We start from the raw sequence: 22,497 nt of genomic DNA on the forward strand, positions 1-22,497 counted from the left end.
TATGCACTGGAATTTCGCAGTATTCCTCGGGATGTGATCATGGCGTCCCCTTGCCACTCCCTGCAGAAGAAGGAAGTAGTGGAATTCATGCTTCAAAGGCTCTGCAGACTGAGGGCTGTGGTTCCTGTGCCACCGTCTCAAAGTATGGAGCAATATTCCATTTCTCACAGGACAAGCAGGATGGTAGTCCTTACATATGGGTGACATCAGGATGGAGCCCTATCATGGAACACTTTTGTCAAAGTTTCTAGGCAGGTGTGGTTTCCATCCTTCACGACCTCTCCGTCCATCAACAAATTCGACTGGGGGCAGACCCGTTGCTGATAACTCAGAACAATGGATGGCTACGCCACCCCAACCTCCAGGCCTGTTTGACAGCTAACTCTTCAACCTCTCAACCTTTTGGACTCTCTAACCCAAGTCCTCATAGCTTCACGAAAGCCTTCTACTAGGAAATCTTATCATTCTAAATGGAAGAGGTTTTCCTTATGGTGCACATCAATGGGCTTAGACCCCTTTACTTGCCCCACAGCGAAGTTCCTAGACTACCTCTGGCACTTGTCAGAGTGGGGTCTACAAACTTCATCCATTAGGGTTCATGTCAGTGCGGTAGCCGCTTTCCATAAAGGTATAGGAGATGTTTTGATATCGACACAACCCCTAGTGGCGCGCTTTGAGGGGCTTACTACATCTAAAGCCCCCACTGCGTCCTCCGGCCCCCGTTTGGGACCTTAATGTGGTATTATCACAGCTCATGAAACCTCCGTTTGAGGCTCTCCACTTATGCGAGCTACGTTATCTCACATGGAAAGTACTATTTCTCCTAGTGGTAACATTTGCTCGCAGAGTTAATGAGCTGCAGGTGCTGGTAACATACCCACCGTACACTAAGTTTCTCCATGATTGAGTGGTACTTCACACTCACCCTAAGTTTTTACCAAAGGTAGTGTCTGAATTTCACTTAAATCAATCAATCATACCACCTACTTTCTTCCGAGACCTCACTCACACCAGACCAGGTGAGCGAGCACTGCACTCCTTGGACTGCAAACGTGCCCTAGCCTTTTATTTAGCACGCACTGCAATCCATAGGCAATCTACCCAGCTGTTTGTCTCATTAGATAAAAACAAGCTAGGAATTCCAGTGGGAAAACAAACCCTCTCTTCCTGGCTAGCAAATTGTATTTCCTTCTGCTACCAGCAAGCGGGCCTTCCACTGCAGGAACGCGTTAAAGCGCACTCTATAAGGGCAATGGCGACATCAGTAGCGCACCTCTGTTCGGTACCTCTCACTGACATCTGTAAGGCTGCTACATGGAGTTCTCTCCATACCTTTGCAGCTCATTATTGCCTGGACAAAGCTGGCAGGCAAGATTCAATTTTTGGCCAGTCTGTTCTACGCAATTTCTCAGCTTAAAATCCCAACTTCCTTCCAGCAACCCATTGGGGTTTTCAGGATGCCCTCCTAGCCAAACCCACCGTTGTTGTTGTGCCTGTTGCACGTCTTTGGGTGCTTTTGGTACATTACTCGGGCAACCTCAGCTTGCTATTCACCCATATGTGAGGACTACCATCCTGCTTGTCCTGTGAGAAAGCAGAGTTGCTTACCTGTAACAGGTGTTCTCCCAGGACAGCAGGATGTTAGTCCTCACGAAACTCGCCCGCCACCCCGCAGATTTGGGTTCGCTTACGATTTATTTTATTTTTTGCTCGTACTTTTGCTATACACGAGACTGAAGGGGGACCCCTGCTGGATGCAGGGTTGGTGGTATGCTGGGCATGCTCAGTATGCCAAGTCAAAGTTCTAGAAACTTTGACAAAAGTGTTCCGTGATAGGGCTCCATCCTGATGATGTCACCTATATGTGAGGACTAACATCCTGCTGTCCTGTGAGAACACCTGTTACAGATTAGATCTCAAGAGAGTCAACCGTCACTTGAAAGTGACTCATTTTCGAATAGAAACCTTACACTTTGTAATAATGGCAGTGCAGTCGGGGGAATTTCTGACCTCCTTGGATCTGTCAGAGGCTTACCTTCATATTCCTATTCGATTGGAACACTAACACTTTTTGCGCTTTGTGGTGTTGGAGGTGCCATTATCATTTTCAGGCATTGCCTTTTGGTCTTGCCACTGCTTCCAGAACATTTTCTAAGATTATGGTGGTGGTGGCAGTGGCCTTGCGAAAAGAAAGGAATCTGCACCTGTATTTGGATGACTGTCTAATTTGAGCCAAATCTCAGGAAGAGAGCCCCTGGTAACACACAAGGTGATCTCCTTATTGCAGGAGCTCGGTTGGGTGGTGAACTTGACCAAGAGCAATCTTCAACCATCCCAGACGTTGGAGTATCTAGGGGTCCGGTTCGACATGATGGGACAGAGTTCTCCTATCGAAAGTTCCGATCCAGAGATTGATGTCTCAAGCGCGTTAGATGATGAACACCATATGCCTGATGGTGTGGTGTGGTCCTGCCTACAAGTACCCGGTTTGATGGCAGCTATACTGGAAGTGCTGCTGTGGGCAAGAGCGCATATGCGTCCTTTTCAGCACTTTCTGCTATCTTGTTGGAACCCGCAGTCTTAGGATTAAGTCGGTCGGCTCCACTTGCCAATGGAAATCTGCTTCTGCCTCCAGTGGTGGTTGCAGGAGAATCATCTGAGAAAGGGAGTTCCCTTGTCCTCTCTGGCCTGGTTAGTACTCACACCAGATGCGAGTCTCCATGGTTGGGGGGATTCACTGTCTGGCATTAACAGCCCAGGGGCGTTGGAATTCCGAAGAGTCCTGCTGGAACATAGTCGCCTGGAGGACTGGGCAGTATGGCTGGCATGCTTGCAGTTTAGCCACAGGCTGCAGAATCAAAGGTTTGCATGATGTCTGACAACGCAGTGATGGTGGCCTATATCAATCGCCAGGGAAGGAACCAAGAGCCAGCAAGTGTCTCAAGAAATAGACCAGCTGATGGAATGAGTGGAAGGTCATCTGGGGATGAACTCTGCCTCTCAATGTTGCAGGAAAAGACAATGTAAGAGCAGACTTTCTCAGCAGGGAGAATCTGGACCTGGAGAATGGGTGTTGTCTGCTGAGGTGTTTCAGTTGATTGTGGATCACTGAAACTTTCCCATCCTAGATCTGCTGGCGACTTCTCGAAATGTGAAGGTTCCTCGCTTCTAAAGACACAAGAGAGATCTGTGGTCCCTGGGAATAGACGCTGTCATACAGGTCTGACCGGTAGACAGATTGTTTTATGCTTTTTCTCTGTGGCCCTTGCTGGGCAGGATAATTCGCAAGATCGAAGGCCACAGGGAGCTAGTACTCCTGGTGGCGCCTGTCTGGCCCAGGTATCTGTGGTCCCTTCGTCTTCCACCGCAGATGGATCTGCTTCAGCAGGACCGGTTCTTCATAAGGATCCGACTCTATTCTGTCTTATGGTTTGGCTGTTGAGAGGGCTTGCCTGTTAAAGCGTGGTTATTTTTCTGCGGTGATTGCCACTTTTCTCCACGCTTGCAAGTTCTCAGTTTCCTTGGCTTACGTGCAGGTTTAGAGAGTTGAGGCCTGGTGTGAGGAGCAGGGTGTTCTTCCTCGTTCAGTTAAGATCTCCCTCATTCTGGATTTTTTGCAGGATGTATTGAATAAAGACTTGACCCTTAAATTCCTTGAAGGTGCAGGTTGTGGCTCTTGCCTGTTTGAGGCCCGGTGAATGGTGTTTCCTTGTTGTCTCATCCTGATATGGCCCATTTTTTGAAGGGAGTGAAGCATCTTAGGCCTCCCTTGAGTTTTAATTTGGCGTCTTTAATTTGGTGCTGGACTTTTTGGCGGGCCCTACATTCCAACCACTGCGTAGCCTTTCCTTACGGTTACTGACTTTGAAGTCTGTGTTCTGGTGGCTGTGTGTTCTGTGCCACGGATTTCTGAGCTCCAGGCCTTGTCTTGCCAGGAGCTGTTCTTCGGATGACTCCGGGGGCGTTACAGCTGCATGCTCCTTCTTGCCCAAGGTACTCTCGGACTTTCATTTGAAACAGTCCATCTCCTTGCCATCCCTAAATAAGGTCAGGAATGTGGAGGAGTTTTGCCTTTTGTACTTCTTGGTTGATAAGCGTCTTCTCATGCGGTATCTAGAGGTCTCTGAGTCTTTTTGAAAGACGGATCGCCTGTTTTGTTCTCCATGGTGAGAGTAAGCAGGGCACTCCAGCTTTGTGGGCTACCATAGCTCCTTGGCTTAAAGGAGGTGGTTACAGCAGCATATGTGGATGCTGGAAAGCCATTGCCTACTCAGGTTAGGACTCATTCCACGAGGGCTCAGGCAGTGTCATGGGCGGAGATTAGTTTGTCGTCTCCCGTCAATATCTGCCGAGCTGCGACGTGGTCCTCCTTATGCACTTTTTCCAAGTTTTATCATCTAGATGTGCAGGCCCAGGAGGATGCAGCCTTTGCACGTGTGGTGTTGACTGGTCCGCGGGCAGCCTCCCACCCTGTTGGGGAGTAGCTTTGGTACATCTCACTGGTCCTTAGTTCATCTGTCTACATGCTAGGAAATGGAGAATTACCTGATAATTTTGTTTTCCTTAGTATAGACAGATGGACTCAGCTTCCTGCCCTCAGCTGCCACATGAGTATGTCAATGGTCGTCCTGTGGGGCTCTGGGTCCCATGGGATTTCTGGTAAGTGTTCATCCAGTCCATAGCTTGGAGTACCTAGAATCTTATGTGAGTGCAGTGTTTATGGTTGGTTGAGTACAGTTCTGGTTACTGTGGAGCAGTAGGCTATGACCAGGAGACCAGGGTTCAAATCCCACTACTTGTGACATTGGGCATGTCGCTTTACCCTCCATTGCCTCAGGTACAAAAATAGATTGTAAGCCCTCTCAGGATAGGGAAATACCTACAGTACCTGAATGTAATCCACTTTGAAGTGGTGAAAGAAGTGCGAAAAGCGAAATATAAAAATAAAGTTTTTTGCTAGTCGCTTTTGAAGAGAATACTGGCAGGCTGGGGTCATTGCAGGGTTATGTATACTGTGATGTCAGCTTGCTCCGTCTCCATCTGCTGGCAGGGGAGCATAAACCCACTGATCTTGAGTCATCTGTCTAAACTAAAGAAAACAAAATTATTAGGTAAGTAATTTCTCCATTAAGCAGTTACCCTCAGTGTCCTCTTATAGCTAATGGTGGCTGAGTCCTGAGGATTGTTAGGGAGATCTATCTCCATATAATTTTTTTTTCTTTGTTCCTCACTAGGTCTAGCTCCATCCAATACTTTCGCAGCCCCACAGCCTGTAATGGTTGTTAGCCCTGCCAAACTGCAAGCTGCAGCAACGCTCACTGAAGTAGCCAATGGCATTGAGTCCACAGCTACGGTGAGTAATCTCTTAGCTCTAGCCTACTCTCCCAGGCTCTGTGCTTCAGAACTAGAACCTGTTTTTCTACTAATAAAAGGATGATTGAAGAAGGCTGCAAGGCAGAAAAACACTGGAAAGCGTAGTGCTTGACTATCAGAATTATATATAATTAACACTGGAAGTTACTGAGTTGTTTTGAGCTAGTGAATATTTCTGCTGTAAGAGTGAAATGTGCAAAGAAAATAAGATCATCCTGCTATACCAGCTTAGATGCGGAGTTTATACCACCCTGCCTGTAGATGGAGACAGAGAATCACAGCCTTTTTAGTGACATTGTTGAGCTGGTCCCATTTTATGTATTTTTTTTTTGTGTTGCAGCTGTTATAACTTTTTATGCTCGTTTTCTCTGTGCATCGCCTAGTGTTTGCTTTAGGCGATCCAGAAATCCAAATAAAGATGCAGAAAAGTGTGCGTGAGTGTGTGTTTTAAGGAGGCTTTATCTCTGCCTGAGGAGCTCAAGTGGGCTCCCCCCCCCCCCCCCCCCTCCCGATCCTTTTACAAACAAGAGCCAGTAATGAGATCCCAGATGAAAATGTTTGCCCACACCTCTCAAAGGGCAATAGCTTATGGGTTTGCTTCCCTTGGTTGAGCAGGATTTTGGCTCCTAGAGAACAAATTTTCACAAATATGCAATTTATCGCTTATGCATACATCGGAATCTTCCCAAGTCACAAGAGGTGACTTTGTGGTGGGTCATCAGCATTTTCAATACCATGTGCTCCCATTCGACCTGGCTTCCGCAATATGGGTCTTCACAAAATGTCTGGCCGTGGCCAGGGCCTATTTGTGCCAGTAGGGGATCCAGGCCTTTCCTTGTATGTACCCGGATTAGTCCAGACAGTGGGTTGAGCCCTCTGTCCAGCAGATGGAGACAGAGAAAAAATGAAAGGGTATCCTATATCAGGACAGAGCCCCGCCCACCCCCCCCCCCCCCCCCCCCCCCCCCCCCCCCCCCCCCCCCCCCCCCCCCCCCCCCCCCGGCGTCTCTTCAGTATTTCTCTGTCTCCAGCAGATTCAGACAGTTCAACCTGCGGCTCCCTTTCTTTAGCTGTTTTTCTTCTTCCGTGGGGTGCTTCTCCTCACTTTTTCTTCAGGATCAAGCAAGTATTGCCAGCCAAATTCCTATATCAAAAAAAAAAAGTTATTTTTTTCAGGGCAAAATTTGTGATCTTTCAGGGAGACAGCTCTGTCCCCTGGCTCTTATAGGGTCCTAGGTGGGCTTGACCCTTGAAAATTCAGCCTAGGACTCTTTGCCCGGTGACTCTTGCTGGCTTGGGGCGATACTGGTGGTCCAGTCACTCCCCCTCTTGACTTCTTGGGCCCAGGAGGCTTTGCCTCGGGCCCCATTGCACTGACATTTTGCTTATTATAAAAAAAAAAAAAATTTAATTATAAAGAGTCAAGGAAGCCAGACGGAGCTCTTCTGCCTCACCCATGTTTAGTTGCTCCGAGAATAAGAGAAAAGAGCAGTGCAGGGTTCATTCTCCTGCTCTCGCTCCCATTTGCACCCCAGCTCAGCTGTTATTGCTTACTTTCGTTTTCTCCGCAGCACTTTTTTCCTCCCATGACGCGATCGGCAGCTTGTCTTGCCTGCGGGGAGCCTGATATGCGGCTCTCCCACGATAGCCTGTGCTCAGCTTCCTTGCCTGCCTGGAGGTGAGGGACCCTCTGGGACCCCAACAAAGTTGGCGGTCCGGGGTCGGACTCCCCGATGCATTTCCAGGCTGGCTCCCTTGCTAAAAACCGCAGGAACGGCTGCCATCTTGGGCTCAGACATCACAGCAAATTCTGAGCCTCAGGGGGGAAGGGAGCCCGATTTTGCGATTTCTCCACCCGATCTCAGCCCCGTGTGCCTGACTCCTCTGCCCCTAATCCCCCTCCCCCACTACCCGGGAAATCCCAGCATCTTTTTTCACCAGATCTTGTGCTTTTACTGCACAAATCTTATTTAGCCAGCCTTCAGAAAAAGAAGGAATCCTCCCTGGGGCCCCAGATTCCCATGGTTCCAGCCGGATCAGGACACTTCCGAGCGCTCCAACCTCCCCTGACCCTCCCCAGCCTCCTCCTACAGATCCAGATACGGACTCAGATTTGCTCGCCAATCCCCCAATAGAGGGTGTCGACTCGTGGGTTTTGAGATTGTTCCAGAGGGAAGAGCTGGACCCGCTCATTCCTTTTGTTCTGGATGAGCTGGGGGTTGATAACCCTCCTGAGGAATCCACCGGTGCCGCTGTCTCGGGGAATGTGGACCTGGTCCTGGCGGGATTCAGGGCTCCTCCACATACCTTCCCTTTCCACCCCATGCTCATGCAACTCCCCCTATGGGAATGGGAGTCCCCCCAAAGCGGGTCTTCGGGTGGGCAGGGTAATGGATAAGCTGTATCCCCTGCCTGACCAATGCCTGGACCACCATCCCCATGGTTGGTGCCACGGCGCTACAGGATGTTCAGGATTGCAAACTGGAACTACATCTCAAGTGGATTTTTTAAGTCATTGCTCTCTGAGTTCGGGTGACAGTCTGTAGCAGTCTCATGCAGCGAGCAAGCCTCAGGTGGATTCAACAATTACTCAGCATCCAGGACCTCCCGTCTGCAGAGGTGGAACAGGCTGATCGGCTGGAAGTTGCGGTGGCATATGGGGCTGACACCCTCTACGACTTGCTCCGGGTGCAGGCCAGGGCCATGGTGTCAGCGATTTCAGCCAGATGGCTTCTTTGGCTGCGCAATTGGGCTGCAGACCCCTCCTCCAAGTCGCAGCTCGGCACGCTTCCCTTCAAGGGTAAGTTGCTTTTTGGTGAAGACCTGGAACAGCTTATTAAATCTTTAGGAGACAACAAGATTCATAAGCTGCCTGAGGACAGCCCTAAACAGACTAAGTCCTTCTTTCCTTCGCGCTCTCGCTTCCAAAGTCAGCACAGGCATAACAGGCCGGGGCTCCTTCCAGAGGGGTGCTTCCGCTAGATCTCAGCCGTGGTCTCAGTCCTTTCATGGCCAGTGGCCCTTCCGAGATGGTAACCTGCAAGACTCCTCTGCAAAGTCCTCGAAACGAGATAACGGCCGGCCCATTCCTCCGTTTTAAACTTAGGTGGTCGTCTGTCCCTGTGGGAGCCGAAAGCATCCAGTGGTGTGTCAGACTCTGGCCCGGTTGCAGGAACCATAGTCCCTGTGCCACTGGAGGAACAGGGATCCGGCCTCCGGCCAGTACTCCATCTACTTCATCGTTCCCAAAAAGGACGGCTCCTTCCGGCCCATCCTGGACCTCAAGAGAGTCAACCGGGCCCTCAAGGTTCCCCATTTTCGGATGGAGACCCTGAAGGCGGTCATAGCAGCGGTTCGCTCTGGCTTACTTGCACATCCCAATCCGCCATGACCATCAGAGGTATCTCTGCTTCAGCATCCTGGGTCAACACTTCCAGTTTCGGGCACTTCCGTTCGATCTTGCCACCGTGCCGCGCACCTTTACCAAGATCGTGGTGGTTGCGGCCTCCCTCCGCAGGGACGAAGTCCTAGTCCACCCTTACCTGGACGACTGGCTTATTCGTGCCAAATCAGAGAACCTCTGCATGATAGCAGTCAACAGAGTCGTGACGTTCCTCACCTCCCTCAGGTGGATAGTGGACTTCAGCCTTCAGCCCTCCCAGGTCCTGGAATTCCTGAGAGCGTGCTTCGACACCCGAGTGGGCAAGGTGTTACTGCCAGAGGCCCGGGTGCTCAAGCTCATGGATCAGGTACGTCATCTCTTGTCCCTCTCCGTTTCCACGGCCTGGGACTACCTTCAGGTCCTGGGCACTATGGCTTCAACTATTGATTTGGTTCCTTGGGCTTTTGCGCATTTGCATCCATTACAGAAAGCTTTGCTGTCCCGCTGGAAGCCGGTCTCGGACGACTTTCGGGCTCCACTACCGCTCTCCGACTCTGCCGTAACCAGCATGCAGTGGTGGCTCTCACTCTCCCACCTTCTGAAGGGGATGCCCCTGAAGACTCCCCAGTGGATCATTGTTATAACGGATGCCAGTCTCTCTGGCTGGGGAGCGGTGTTTCAGAATCAGTCTACCCAGGGACTATGGTCCCCAGTACAATCCCAGTGGCACATAAATTGTCTGGAGACCCGAGCGGTCCATCTGGCACTTCAAGGCCTTTCTTCCTCTGATACATCGCAAAGCGGTACGAGTCCTATCCGACAATGCCACCACAGTTGCTTACATCAATCGCTAGGGAGGCACCAGGAGTCGTCTGATGGCATTGGAAGCCAGCAAGCTTCTCTCCTGGGCAGAGCGTCATCTGGATCGGCTGGTGGCTTCCCACATTGTGGGAAAGGACAATATTCAAGCAGACTTTCTCAGTCGCGAGCATCTAGACCCCGGAGAATTGGAGTTGTCCGAAGATGCGATGCGCCTGATTGTGTGCAAGTGGGGGGCTCCCCACTTGGATCTCATGGCCACGCTGGGAAATGCAAAAGCTCCCAGGTTCTTCAGTCGCAGGCGGGAGCACTGCTCGGAAGGCGTGGATGCCTTAGTCCTCCCCTGGCCACGCAATGTTCTTCTCTACGTCTCCCACCCTGGTCTCTAGTGGGAAAGGTTCTCAGACAAATAGAACTTCACAAGGACCCAGTCATCTTGGTGGCTCCGGAGTGGCTGCGGAGGCCATGGTTCTCGGACCTCGTAAACCTTGCAACAGAGGGTCCGCTGCGCCTCTGTCACCTCTCCAACCTTCTGCTTCAAGGTCCCATATATTTCGATCTGGCGGATCTCTTCTGTCTAGCAGCCTGGCTTTTGAGCGGCAGCGACTGAGGTAGAAGGGTTATAAGGAGGAAGTTATTTCCACGTTGTTATGGGCACATAAGACTTCTACCTCTCTCGCTTATGTCCGGGTCTGGAGGGTGTTTGAGAATGTGTTCCGAGTCCGTGTCCCGGCACGCAGGGCCTCGGTGTCTCAAATTCTCTCCTTCTTTCAGAGTGGCCTCTCGAAAGGTTTGTCCTTTAGCTCTTTGCGGGTGCAGGTCTCGGCCCTTGGTTCCCTCCTAGGGAAGGGTTGATGGTTATGCAGTGGCAGCCCATCCTGATATTGTTTGCTTCCTCAAGCGTGCTAAGCATTTGATCCCGCCCGTCCGGGCTACTTGTCCGTCGTGGAGCCTTAATTTGGTGCTTCGTGTTCTCTGTGAGGCGCCCTTTGAGCCTCTCCAGCGGGCAACCCTTAAAGACCTGACCCTCAACAGTGTTCCTTGTCTCCATTTGCTCAGCCAGGAGAGTGTCTGAGCTCCAAGCCTTGTCCTGTAGGGAACCCTTCCTGCGTTTTTCTGCTTCGGGGTTTCTCTTAAAACAGTCCCTTCCTTCTTACCGAAGGTTGTTTCCTCCTTCCACGTGAATCAATCCGTGGAGCTCCCGGCTTTCTCCTCAGAGGATGTCGCCAACATGCCGGTCGGGGACCTCCGAAAGCTGGATGTCAAGAGGGTTCTCCTGTAGTATTTACAGGTCACGAACGAGTTCCACATCTCTGATCATCTTTGTCTTGTGGAGCGGGCCCAATAAAGGAAATAAGGCTTCTAAGGCTACTATTGCTAGGTGGCTTGAGGCGATTGCGTCAGCATATATCTGTCGAGGCTGGCCGGTTCCGGAGGGCTTGAAGGCCCATTCTTTGCGTTTGCAGGCTACCTCTTGGGCGGAGAGTCAGTTGGTGTCTCCACAGGAGATTTGCAGGGCTGCTACCTGGAAGTCGCTGCATACCTTTGCTCGCCGCTATCGTCTCGATGTCCAGGCACCAGTTTTTGTCTCCTTCGGTAGGCAGGTACTTCGAGCGGGACTATCTCGGTCCCACCCTACTTAGGGGAAAGCTTTGGTACATCCCACTGTCTGGACTGATCTGGGTACGTACAGGGAAAGGAACATTGGTTCTTACCTGCTAATTTTCATTCCTGTAGTACCACGGATCAGTCCAGACTCCCGCCCTGACTGTTACTGTTTATAGGTCCGCTCGAAGTTGTTCCTTTCTTTTCCACAGCACTGCTGAATGAGTGGTCTCCTATCAGATTTTGGCTTCCTATCAGAATTTTTAGGCACCGGAAGTATCTACTTGATAGATATCTATATAAGAGCAATCTTTTTATCGCACTGTTTTGCATTTTCAATTTACCAGTTCATGGTTTAAAGCAGGGGTCAGGAACCTTTTTGGCTGAGAGAGCCATAAACGCCACATATTTTAAAATGTAATTCCATGAGAGCCATACAATATGTTTAAAACTAAATACAAGTAAATGTGTGCATTTTATGTAAGATCACACTTTTAAAGTACAATAAGTCTCTGAAAATATTACACCAGGCCTTAAGACACCAATACATCTCCTATTAGGAAAACGGACCAAGTCAGGCTGCTATAGAGTCCTACACAGAAACTACACGCCAGCAGAAAACCTCACCTGAATCACGTGCTGTCCCTCACCTAACATAGAATAAAGAGACCAAAACGCATAACAAGAGGCATGCGGAAAAAACTGAATTGGAAACTGCAACAAGCCAGAGACTCTGTATGCAGTGTAACAAAGGAAAAAAGAAACATCACCCATCCTTATAAAACAAATCAAGAAATATAAAATCATCAGCAGTAAAACTGTACTAACAAAAAGAACATATTTCGAAACAGCTGATGAGTGGAATATCCAATAATTAAAAACTCATATAAAACATTTCCAGATACCAAAAAAATATTTCAAAATAGCAGACACAAAGACCCAGTAATGAAAAATAATAAGGATACAAAAATTTTTTTGCTCTGCATACCTGGGAACATTTGATATCCAGGTGTCCTGAGATTGTTCTGAATTAGCAGGAGGTGGGGTGGTTTGCTTGGAACTTTCTCCTCTCTGTCACATACCTGCGCTCTCTCTCACACTGGCTCTCAATGACACACCTATACATACATGCTCTCAGTACTCACATATACACATGTTTTTTCTCTCTCACTTATATAAGCTCTTAATTACACATTTACACACATGCTGTCTCTCTTTTCACGCTTACACACACACAGGCTTTCAATCACATAAATACATGCTGTCTTTTTCTCTCACACACAGACTCTCATTCACATGCTTACAAACATGTCCTTTCTTTCTCTCATTTACACACAGGCTCTCAATCACATACTCACATGCTCCCTCACCTAAATCAGCTCTCAATCACACACAGACACACATGGTCTCTCTCTCTCATTTAAACACAGGCTCTCAATCACATACTCACATGCTCCATCACCTAAACCAGCTCTCAATCACACACAGATACACATGATCTCTCTCTTACTTATACATACAGGCTCTTAATCATACATACACATGATTTCTCTCACACACAAAGGATCTCAATCATACACACATACTCTTTCACACAAACAGGTTTTCAATCACAAACTTACACATACAGGTTCCCAATGGTAAACTTACATTCATGCTCTCTCTCTCACAGGCAGGATCTCAATCACAGACATACTCTCTTTCACATGTACAGGCTCTCAATCATTCACATACATGCAATCTCTCACTCACACACACACACACACACACACACACACACACACACACACAGCCCCCCCCCCCCCCCCCCGCGGCCCGGAAGAGGAAGTGGAGAGTATCGGGTGCGTGCGCGGCAAGAAGAGGCCACGCTAGTGCGCTCGGCATCGGCCCGAAGAAAAGAAGACTGCAGCACGGCTCGGAGGAAAATGAAGAGGTTCAGCCGCGGCCGATGGACTCCGCCTGGGCTGAAAATGAAGAGGTTAGCGTTGGGAGGAGGCTGCTGCTGCCGCGAGTTCCCGCGGTGGGGGTGGAGGAGAGAGAGAGTGAATGAGCGAGCAAGCTGTGTTTGCTCGCTCATTCACTCTCTCTCTCCTCCACCGCGGGAACTCGCGGCAGCAGCAGCCTCCTCCCAACGCTAACCTCTTCATTTTCAGCCCAGGCAGAGTCCCATCGGCCGCGGCTGAACCTCTTCATTTTCCTCCGAGCCGCGCTGCAGTCTTCTTTTCTTCGGGCCGATGCCGAGCGCACTAGCGTGGCCTTTCTTGCCGCGCACGCACCCGATACTCTCCACTTCCTCTTCCAGGCCGCGGGGGGGGGGGGGGGGCGGGAAGAAGAGAGCACGCCGGTGCCGCTGACTCCAGCTGTCCTGCCGCGTTCCGCCTGGGCTGACAGCATTTTAAGCCCGGGCGGAGGAGGACCGGGGAGCAGCTGGGTCAGCGGGAAAGTGTGGGGACACTTGTCTGCGAGCCAGATGCAGCCCTCAAAAGAGCCATATCTGGCTCGCGAGCCATGGGTTCCCGACCCCTGGTTTAAAGGTTTTCATGCTTGATCTTTTTTCCAGGTTATCATTATATTTCTCTGCTTTGATATCCTTTATACTGAAGGGATGCAGGAGAGGCTCTGCCCTTTTAGTTTTTCTCTGTCTCCATCTGCTGGACAGGAGGCTCAACCCACTGTCTGGACTGATCCGTGGTACTACAGGACGAAAATTAGCAGGTAAGAACCAATTTTCCTTTCCATACCTGGATGACTAGCTGGTCAAGAGCAGCCCCCAGGCGGGATCTTTGCAGTCGCTTCACTGCACCATTCGGGTTCTGGAGTCCTTCAGTTTCTGATCAATTACCCAGAGTCCCATCTTCATCCGTCTTCATGGCTGGATTTCATAGGAGCCTTGTTAGATGTGACGCAGGCAAAGGCTTTTCGCCCCGCGACAAGGCAAGCACGTTGCTGTCTCTGGCAGGGGGAGGTCCAGTGGCACCAGAGGGTATCGAGGCGGTGTATGCTGCAGCTCCTGGGGCACATTGCCGTGACTGTCCATGTCACCCCTTTTGCCCATTTCCATATGCACCAGGCCCAGTAGTCCCTGCGATCCCAGTGGCACCAAGCCACCCAAGGCCTTCAAGTTCACATTCAAGTCTCTCCCTCTCTCACAGCTTCCCTGTCTTGGTGGAGAACTTCCAATCTGGGGCAGGGTATTCCCTTCCAGGCTCCTCCCATCCAGATTGTGCTTACTATGGATACATCTTACCTGGATTGGGGGGCCCATGTCGACGGTCTCCACACCCAAGGCTTCTGGACCACCCAAGAAGCTCTGTGTCAGATCAACTTCTTGGAGCTGCGGGTGAACCGGTATGCTCTGTCGGCCTTCTGAGATCGGTTAGCTGACAAGGGTGGTCTTTATCCGGACAGACAGTCAAGTAGCTATGTGGTATATCAACAAGCAGGGGAGCACCAGATCATTCCTTCCTCTGTCAGGAAGCGGTGCAGATCTGGGTCGGCGTGCTAGCTCAGGGAATGCTGCTTTGGGCCAGTACGAAGAATGCCTTGGCAGACAGGCTGAGCCGAACTTTCAGACCCCCATGAGTGGTTCCTGAAACAGGAGGTGGCGGATCAGATCTTTCGTCTCTGGGGGGGGATCTCGAATGTGGATCTGTTTGCCTCCCCCTTCAACAGGAAAGTTCCCTGATACTGCTCCCTGACCAGGTCAGATGGCCAACCATCCACAGACAGGCCTCCTGTACACGTATCCTCCACTTCTGTTGGTATTGAAGACTCTCTTGAAGCTTTGCTATGATCCTCATAGCCCCCCATTGGCCGAGACAGGTTTGGTTCCCGCTCCTGCAGGATCTCTTTCAGCGGGACCAGGTCCATCTGGGAACTGCCCTAGAACTCCTCACACAGGATCAGGGCAGGCTACACCACCCCAACCTCCAGGCCCTGTCACTCACAGCCTGGATGTTGAGCAGTTGATCTTGCGGTTTCTTGACCTTTCAGAGGAGGTGTCCCGGGTCTTGGTGGCTTCGAGAAAGCCTTCCCCCAGGAAGTCTTATGCTGCAAAGTGGAGGAGGTTTATCATCTGGTGTGAGCAGAAAGGTTTCGACCCCTTCTGTCCTGTCCGGCAACTCCTGGATTACCTACTGCATCTTTCGGAAGCTGGGCTTAAAACATATTCTATTCAGGTACATCCAAGCGCCATAGGCACTTACCACCAGGAGAGGGACAGTTCGCCCATCTCTGTGCACCCCTTGGTAGCTCAATTCATGCGTGGGTTACTTCAGCTGCAACCTTCCCTGAGGACCCCTGCAGTTTTTTGGGACCTTAACATGGTGTTGGCCCAGCAGATGAATCCACCGTTTGAATCGCTGCGCTCCTCTACCCTCAAGTATTTGACCTGTAAGTTCATATTCTTGGTAGTGATCACGTCGGCACGCAGGGTCAGTGAACTACATGCCTTAGTGACTTATCCGCCCTACATAAGATACTTCCATGTCCAGGTGGTTGTATGCACAAACCCTAAGTTCCTGCCAAAGGTGGTGACAGATTTCCATCTCAACCAATCCATTGTCCAGCCTACCTTTTTCCCTAGGCCTCATTCCAATCAAGGGGAAAGGGCGCTGCATACACTCGATTGTAAGAGGGCCTTGGACTTCTATCTGGACTGGATGGCAGGCCATAGGCAGTCCACCCTGCTCTTTGTCTCTTTTGACACTAGTAGGTTGGGTGTGCTGTAGCTAAGCAGACTCTCTCCACCTGGCTAGCGGACTGCATTTCCTTTTGCTGTGTCCAGGCAGGACTGCAACTGGGGGGCCATGGCACGGCTCATTCTATCAGAGCCATGGCGCCTTCTGTGGCTCACCTGCATGAGGTTCCAATGGGGGAGATCTGCACAGCTGCGACATGGAGTTCTCGCCACACCTTTGCAGCTCATTATTGTCTGGACAGGGACGGCTGCTGGGATAGCAGATTCAACCAGTCTGTCCTCAACCTCTTTCAGATGTGAACCCAGCTCTTCCTACCTAAGGCCCCTGGTTTGAGTTCAGACTCTCCCGCTGTTACCAACAGCACCTCTGTTGTGCCCGTTGGCACTTGTTTGCTGTCTGTTGGTCCCATTATTTTCCAGGGCCAGCCTGTAGCTAAGGGTTCACCCACATGTGAGGACTACCATCCTGCTTGTCCAATGAGAAAGCAAAGTTGCTTACCTGTAACAGGTGTTCTCATAGGACAGCAAGATATTAGTCTTCTGGAAACCTAACTGCCACCTTGCGGAGCTGGGTTCCTATAGTTTGTTTTATGTTTTCGTAATCTACTTATGAGACTGAAGAGAGACCCCATGTGGACGTGTGGATAGTGGTATGCTGGACATGCTCATTGTGCCAGTCAAAATTTCTAGAAACTCTGACGGAGGTTTTCCGTGCTGGGCTCCATCTGATGTCATCCCACATGTGAGGACTAACATCCTGCTGTCCCAGGAGAACACCTGTTACAGGTTAGCAACTTCACTTTCTGTGCGAGCAGCGGTCGGCTTAGCTTTGGGAGTGAGAAGGGAAACACGTACGGCTTGTTTTTCAGCACCAGGTTCCAGGTCAGCATCAGTTTTATTTTCTTTCCCGCTTGGGGTTATTTTTGGCCGCAGGCTGCACCGTGCTTCATGGCACCTCCTGCAGAGCATAGGAAAGTTTGTCGGGCCCGCAGTAATCTCTCTCCAGCAGGTGGTAGATGTGCTTATTAGTGCTGTGAACGTAGTTTCCAGTACGTACCCATATCTGTCTAGACTCCTGGGTTTTGTACCCCTGCCAGCAGATGGAGATGCTTATATAGCAGTTTCAATAAAACTAAGTGTGCAGTCCCTCAGTATTTTTCTGTTTCCAGCAGATGGTGCAAAACCTGCAGTCTGAAAAGAAAAAAAAAAGAGAAAGTGGATTTCCAGTGGAGCCTCCCAGGGAGTTGTAAGGTCTTGGTTAGGCTATCCTCCCTGGTCGAGGCTCTGGTACCATGGGGCTGATATCTGGTGGTCCAGATCCCTCAGTTCCCATGAAGCAGCATTGTGACTGTCCCTTCCACAAGGACACAAGGAAGTATTTATTTCCTTTGTTCTTCCCTTGTTTGTCTGTTTTGGCTAAATAAAAAAAAAAAGATTTTTCCCGATTGGAGGAGTTGGTTCAGTCGGCCAGGTTTCCCAGCGCTTGTCTTTTTGTGCCGCAGAATCATGCATTCAGCCTCTGGTGTCTGTGCGCGATTGAGGAGCATGCCGCATGCTTCAGTGTACTGGGCCTGCAAGGGGTCGCATTCACGGCTCAGTTGGTAGAACCTATATACTGGTTGTACCTCCGGCGGGGAGGGTGCGTCAGCAGGGCCCTCCCCTCGAGATATTTTGGCTGCTTTAGCACACCATGCTACCGCTGCACCCAGGGCCTCTTTCCCCAGCACAAAGGGGGCGGCAGCCATTTTGAATGCTGCCGCGCAGTCTGCTGCAGTTTCAGGGGGGGCCGAGCCTTTGTTGCCGCCTTTAACCCCAATTGCTCCCGCTCCTGACAGGGGTCAAGAGGATGCTGGGCCCATGAGAGTTGGTTGCTCCCAGGAGCAGGATTCAGTTGACTCAAGTGTTTTATTTTGAATTTGTTCTGCTGATGCTCAAGGCTTTTCTGGCCAGGAAAGCATCAATAGGACATGGATCGTCTCAGGCTTGTTCTCTGGGAGAGGGGTTTAAAACCCAGGAAGAGGTGAGTCCTCCCAAGAGGAAGAGTGCCGAGGGTGTTCGGTTCTCCGGTTTAGCTTCAGGTTCAGGTGATCCACAGGGCAACTCGGAGGAGTCAGAGGTTCTTCAGACGGCTCCGGGGGGGGGGGGGGTCCCCTGGGGTGGATACACTAAGGACTTGCCAGATTCGATTGTGGACCTACAGGAAGTTCCTGTGGTGAAAGGAGGTGATCCTAAGGTGGTTAGTCTTTCGTCGAGAAGAACTTGTTCCATTGATTATGCAGGTGTTGCAGGATCTAGGAATCAAGGTGGCACTGGAAGAGTCTGACTTGGAAGGGGCAAATCCGGTGCTCAGTGGCCTGAGAGAGCCAGCTAAGGCATTCCCCTTTCATAACTCAGTTAAAAAGCTGATGGTCAGGGAGTGTGATACTCCTGAATCAGGACTGAGAGTCGGCAGGATGATGGCAAACCTCTATCCTTTTGCCAGAGGACACCCTGGAGTTGGCTCTTCCCAAGGTGGATGCCACAGTGTCTGCTGTCACCAAGACTACCATCCCAGTTGCGGGTTCTGCCGCATTGAGAGAGGTTCAGGATTGGAAGTTGGAGCTTCATCTCAAAAGGATTTTTGAGGTTTCTGCTCTGGCCATAAGGGCTGCAGTGTGCAGCAGTCTGATGCAGAGAGCATGTCTCCACTGGGTTCAGCAGTTACAGGAATCACAGGCTGCTGGGGCAGTTGCAGCTCAGCTGGATGACCGCTTGGAGGTGGTGGTGGCTTATGGGGCTGATGCCTTCTATGATCTTGTGAGAACTTCTTCTCGAATTATGAAGTCCTTAGTATTCGCCAGGCACCTGCTATGGTTGAGGAACTGGTTGGCGGATGTATAGTCTGTCACAGCTTGGGGGTCTTCCTTTTAAAGGAAAGCTGTTTGGTGAAGACTTGGAACAAACAATTAAACATCTGTGGGAAAAGAAGGTGCACAGATTGCCAGAGGACAAGCCCAGGGGCAAAAGGTTTGCCACCGTGTGGCCTAGATTTCAGTTTAATAGGAATTTTTGCCCATCCAAGAGCGCTGGGGATCCACAGCGACAGGTTTATGCCAGGACTTCGTCCTGAGGACAGTCCTTTTAGGGGGACAGAAGACCCGCTAGGGACAATTCTGGCACTGCTTCAGGAAGTACTAAGCCTTCTCAATGATGCGAGGCTTGTCCACTCTTCGGTTCTGGCTGTCGGAGTGCGTTTATCACTTTTTCTCAAGGAGTGGGCCAAAATTACCATGAACCAGTGGGTCCTTGAGATGATATGAGATGGCTATGCTTTAGAATTTTCTTGTCCATCAGGGACACCTTGGTCATTTCCCCTTTCGGTCCATTCTCAAAACAGTTAGTGATCCAAAGTATGGTGGATCGGTTAAAGCTTATGGGGGCTGTAGTACCAGTTCGGTGGAGTAACAGAGAACGGGGCAGTATTCCATCTGTTTCGTGATACCGAAGAAGGAGGATTGTTTTGGCCCATCCTGGATTTAAAAAAAAATAAATGTGGCCCTTGGGGTTCTATGGTTTCGCATGAAAACTTTGAGGTCAGTTATTGCAGTAGGATGGGAAGGAGAGCATTTGGCGTCTTGAGACCTGACAGAGGCTTATCTGCACATAGCCATCAGGCAGGATCACCAAAGATTCCTGAGGTTTATGATTCTTGGGGAGCATCTCCAGTTACGGGCAATTCTTTTGGGATAGCAACAGCACCACAGACATTCATCAAAATGATGGCGGCTGCATTATAAAGGGAAGGAACACTAGGGCATCCATATCTGGACAATTGGCTCATCAGAGCAAAGTCTGAGGGTCTCTCTTGGTCTGTGCAACAGGTGCTGTGCTGGTTGCAATCTCTAGACTGAATAGTGAATTTTTTGAAAAGCCATCTAGTTCCCTCTCAGTCCCTGGAATATTTAGGGGCTCAGTTTGACACGCGGAAGGGGAGAGTATTCTTACGGAAGAGAGGATTCGGAAGCTTCAGGATCAGGTTTGGCATCTGCTGTCATGTTAGGTACCCAAGGTTTGGGACTATTTACAGGTCCTGGGCTCCATGACTTTGACCTTGGAGTTGGTCCCTTGGGCTTTTGTGCATTTGTGGCCTCTTCAGAGGACTCTTCTCTCCCAATGGAATACTTTGTTGGGGGAATTTGTTGTTCCTCTTCCACTCAAGGGGGAAGTCAGGGATAGTCTTCCTGGTGGCTACTTCGAGCCAATCTAGAATGTGGAGTTCCCTTGGATGCAAAAAAAAAGATGTGGAAATCCGCCTGGCCTGCAGTATGGGAGCAATAACCGCCTCGTGATAACCCCGTCGCCTCCTCTCAAAAGCCTAGCCACGAGACAGAAGTGAGCCGCCTGGCATAAAAATATGGGACCCTGATGAAGAAGATTCTCCAGATGACTGAACCTTAGAGGCCAGTCTATGGTCATGTTGACTAGATCCACAAACTAAGGACAGCATGGCCACTCCGGGGCCACTAAAATCACGTAACCGGATACCTCTCTACTTGCTGAATAACCGTTCCCACCAGAGGCCATGAAGGAAAAACATACAACAGAAATTTGAGAAGCCATGGCAGAATCAGAGCGTCCAAAGCCCTCCACACTGTGCTGTCTTCTTTGCCTGAAGAACCGGGGTGCCTTTGCATTGCCCTTGGTTGCCATGAGATCCACATGAGGAGAGCCCCAATGCTCGTAAATCAGAGACATTGCTTCATCCAATAGCTCCATTCTCTCGGATCCAACCCAAGGCGACTCAGGAAGTCTGCCATCTAGTTCCCTCTCAGTCCCTGGAATATTTAGGGGCTCAGTTTGACACGCGGCAGGGGAGAGTATTCTTACGGAGGAGAGGATTTGGAAGCTTCAGGATCAGGTTTGGCATCTGCTGTCATGTTAGGTGCCCATGGTTTGGGACTATTACAGGTCCTGGGCTCCATGGCTTCGACCTTGGAGTTGATCCCTTGGGCTTTCGTGCATTTGTGGCCTCTTCAGAGGACTCTTCTCTCCCAATGAAATACTTTGTTGGGGGAATTTGTTATTCCTCTTCCACTCAAGGGGGGAGTCAGGGATAGTCTTTCCTGGTGGCTACTTCGAGCCAATCTAGAATGTGGAGCTCCCTTGGAGGTTCTGCATGCAATTCTGGAAAGACTTTGAGTCCTGGTGTATGGATAGGATGTGTGAGCTTTGCAGGCTATGGTGTTGCATATTTTGTCTTTCCTGCAGAGGGCTTGTTCAACGGTTTGGCCTTTAATTCTCTGAGGGTTCAAATGGCTCTATTGTCTCCAGGGGCAGGTACATGGTGGTTCTTTGTCCAAGCATCCAGATGTTGTGTGTTTTCTTCGTGGGGGAGGGAGGGCCAAAGAAATTGTCCATCTTAGAATTTGAATCTTGTACTTACAGCCTTATGTGCAGCTCCTTTTGAACCACTATGGAGAGCGACTTTGAAGGATTTAACTCTTAAGTGATTTTACTAGTGGCTGTTTGCTTGGCAAGAAGGATTTCGGATCTTCAAGCTTTGCCATTCCAAGACCTCTTTCTACAGATTTCAGAGGCGGGTGTGTCTTTGCGTACAGTATCTTCCTTTCTGCCCAAGGTGGTGTCTGGGTTCCATGTTAAATCAGGTGGTAGAACTTCTGGCCTTTCCGAATCTGGATCCCTTTGCTCCTCATGCAAGGGAGTTTAGGCTTTTGGATGTCCGGCGGCATTGTCTGGTTGGTGTTCGCGGTTTATGAACCGATATGGATTGTGCCTTCATCAGCGACAAAGATTTCACAGAAACTGCCTAAAAAGTTTGAAAAGATCTATTTGTTCCACAAATTAATTATTCAGTAAAGAATCATTTTGATATGAATAACATTGGTAATATGGATGAAACGCTGATGACATTTGATAGGCCTGGCAATCGCACTGAAGCTGGCGTGGTGAGAAGACCATACGTGTATAATAAAAAAAAAAAAAAACTGGTCATGAAAAGACCCATTTCACAGTGGTCCTGTCTTGCCTAGCAGATGGCTCAGAACTGTGTCCGGTGGTGGTAATCAAGAGGAAGATGATGCCGAAGAACCTAAAAATTCCAGCAGGTGCATTCTAAAGGCTGGATGGGTGAGGAGGGAACAAAATGGTGGCTGTGCAATGTGTAGGTTAGGCCACTAGGCGCGGGGCTAAAAAGACAGTCACTGTTGGTGTGGGATATGTTCCGTGCACATATAAGAGACTATGTGAAGGACGATACAAAGAAAATTGCGATCACAGCAGTGATTCCAGGAGGTCTGACATCAATGCTGCAGCTGTTAGATGTCTGTCTCAACAAGCCTTTCAAGGACCAATTGCGGCATATGTGGTAACAATCGATGTGTTCTAGTCAAGCAAAGTTAACGAAAGGAGCGAACCTGATGAAACCAGACATTGATTTGGTAGCAAAATGGGTAAAGGATGTCAGGGAGTCAATTCCACCAGAAATGGTCAGTCATTCCTGAAAAGCGGCATTACCAGTGCTATAGATTGATCAGAAGATGACGTCATCTATGAAGACAAAGATGAATCAGGATCGGATGATGATTCAACAGATGGAGACAGAGAAGACATTTACCCTGAT

At 49.9% G+C, this 22,497-nt stretch overlaps 1 protein-coding gene across 1 annotated transcript in view; it reads left to right on the forward strand.

Annotated features, from left to right (window-relative positions):
- The window catches only part of HCFC1 (host cell factor C1), a 465,140-nt gene that overhangs the window by 350,157 nt on the left and 92,486 nt on the right, over window positions 1–22,497 (forward strand). Inside the window, exon 22 of the mRNA XM_029609928.1 lies at window positions 5,235–5,353. Within this exon, the coding sequence (XP_029465788.1) occupies window positions 5,235–5,353 (119 nt within the window). The remainder of the gene's footprint in view (window positions 1–5,234; window positions 5,354–22,497) is intronic.

Source organism: Rhinatrema bivittatum, chromosome 1 (genome assembly GCF_901001135.1).
Source record: "Rhinatrema bivittatum chromosome 1, aRhiBiv1.1, whole genome shotgun sequence".
Taxonomy (NCBI): Eukaryota; Metazoa; Chordata; class Amphibia; order Gymnophiona; family Rhinatrematidae; genus Rhinatrema; species Rhinatrema bivittatum.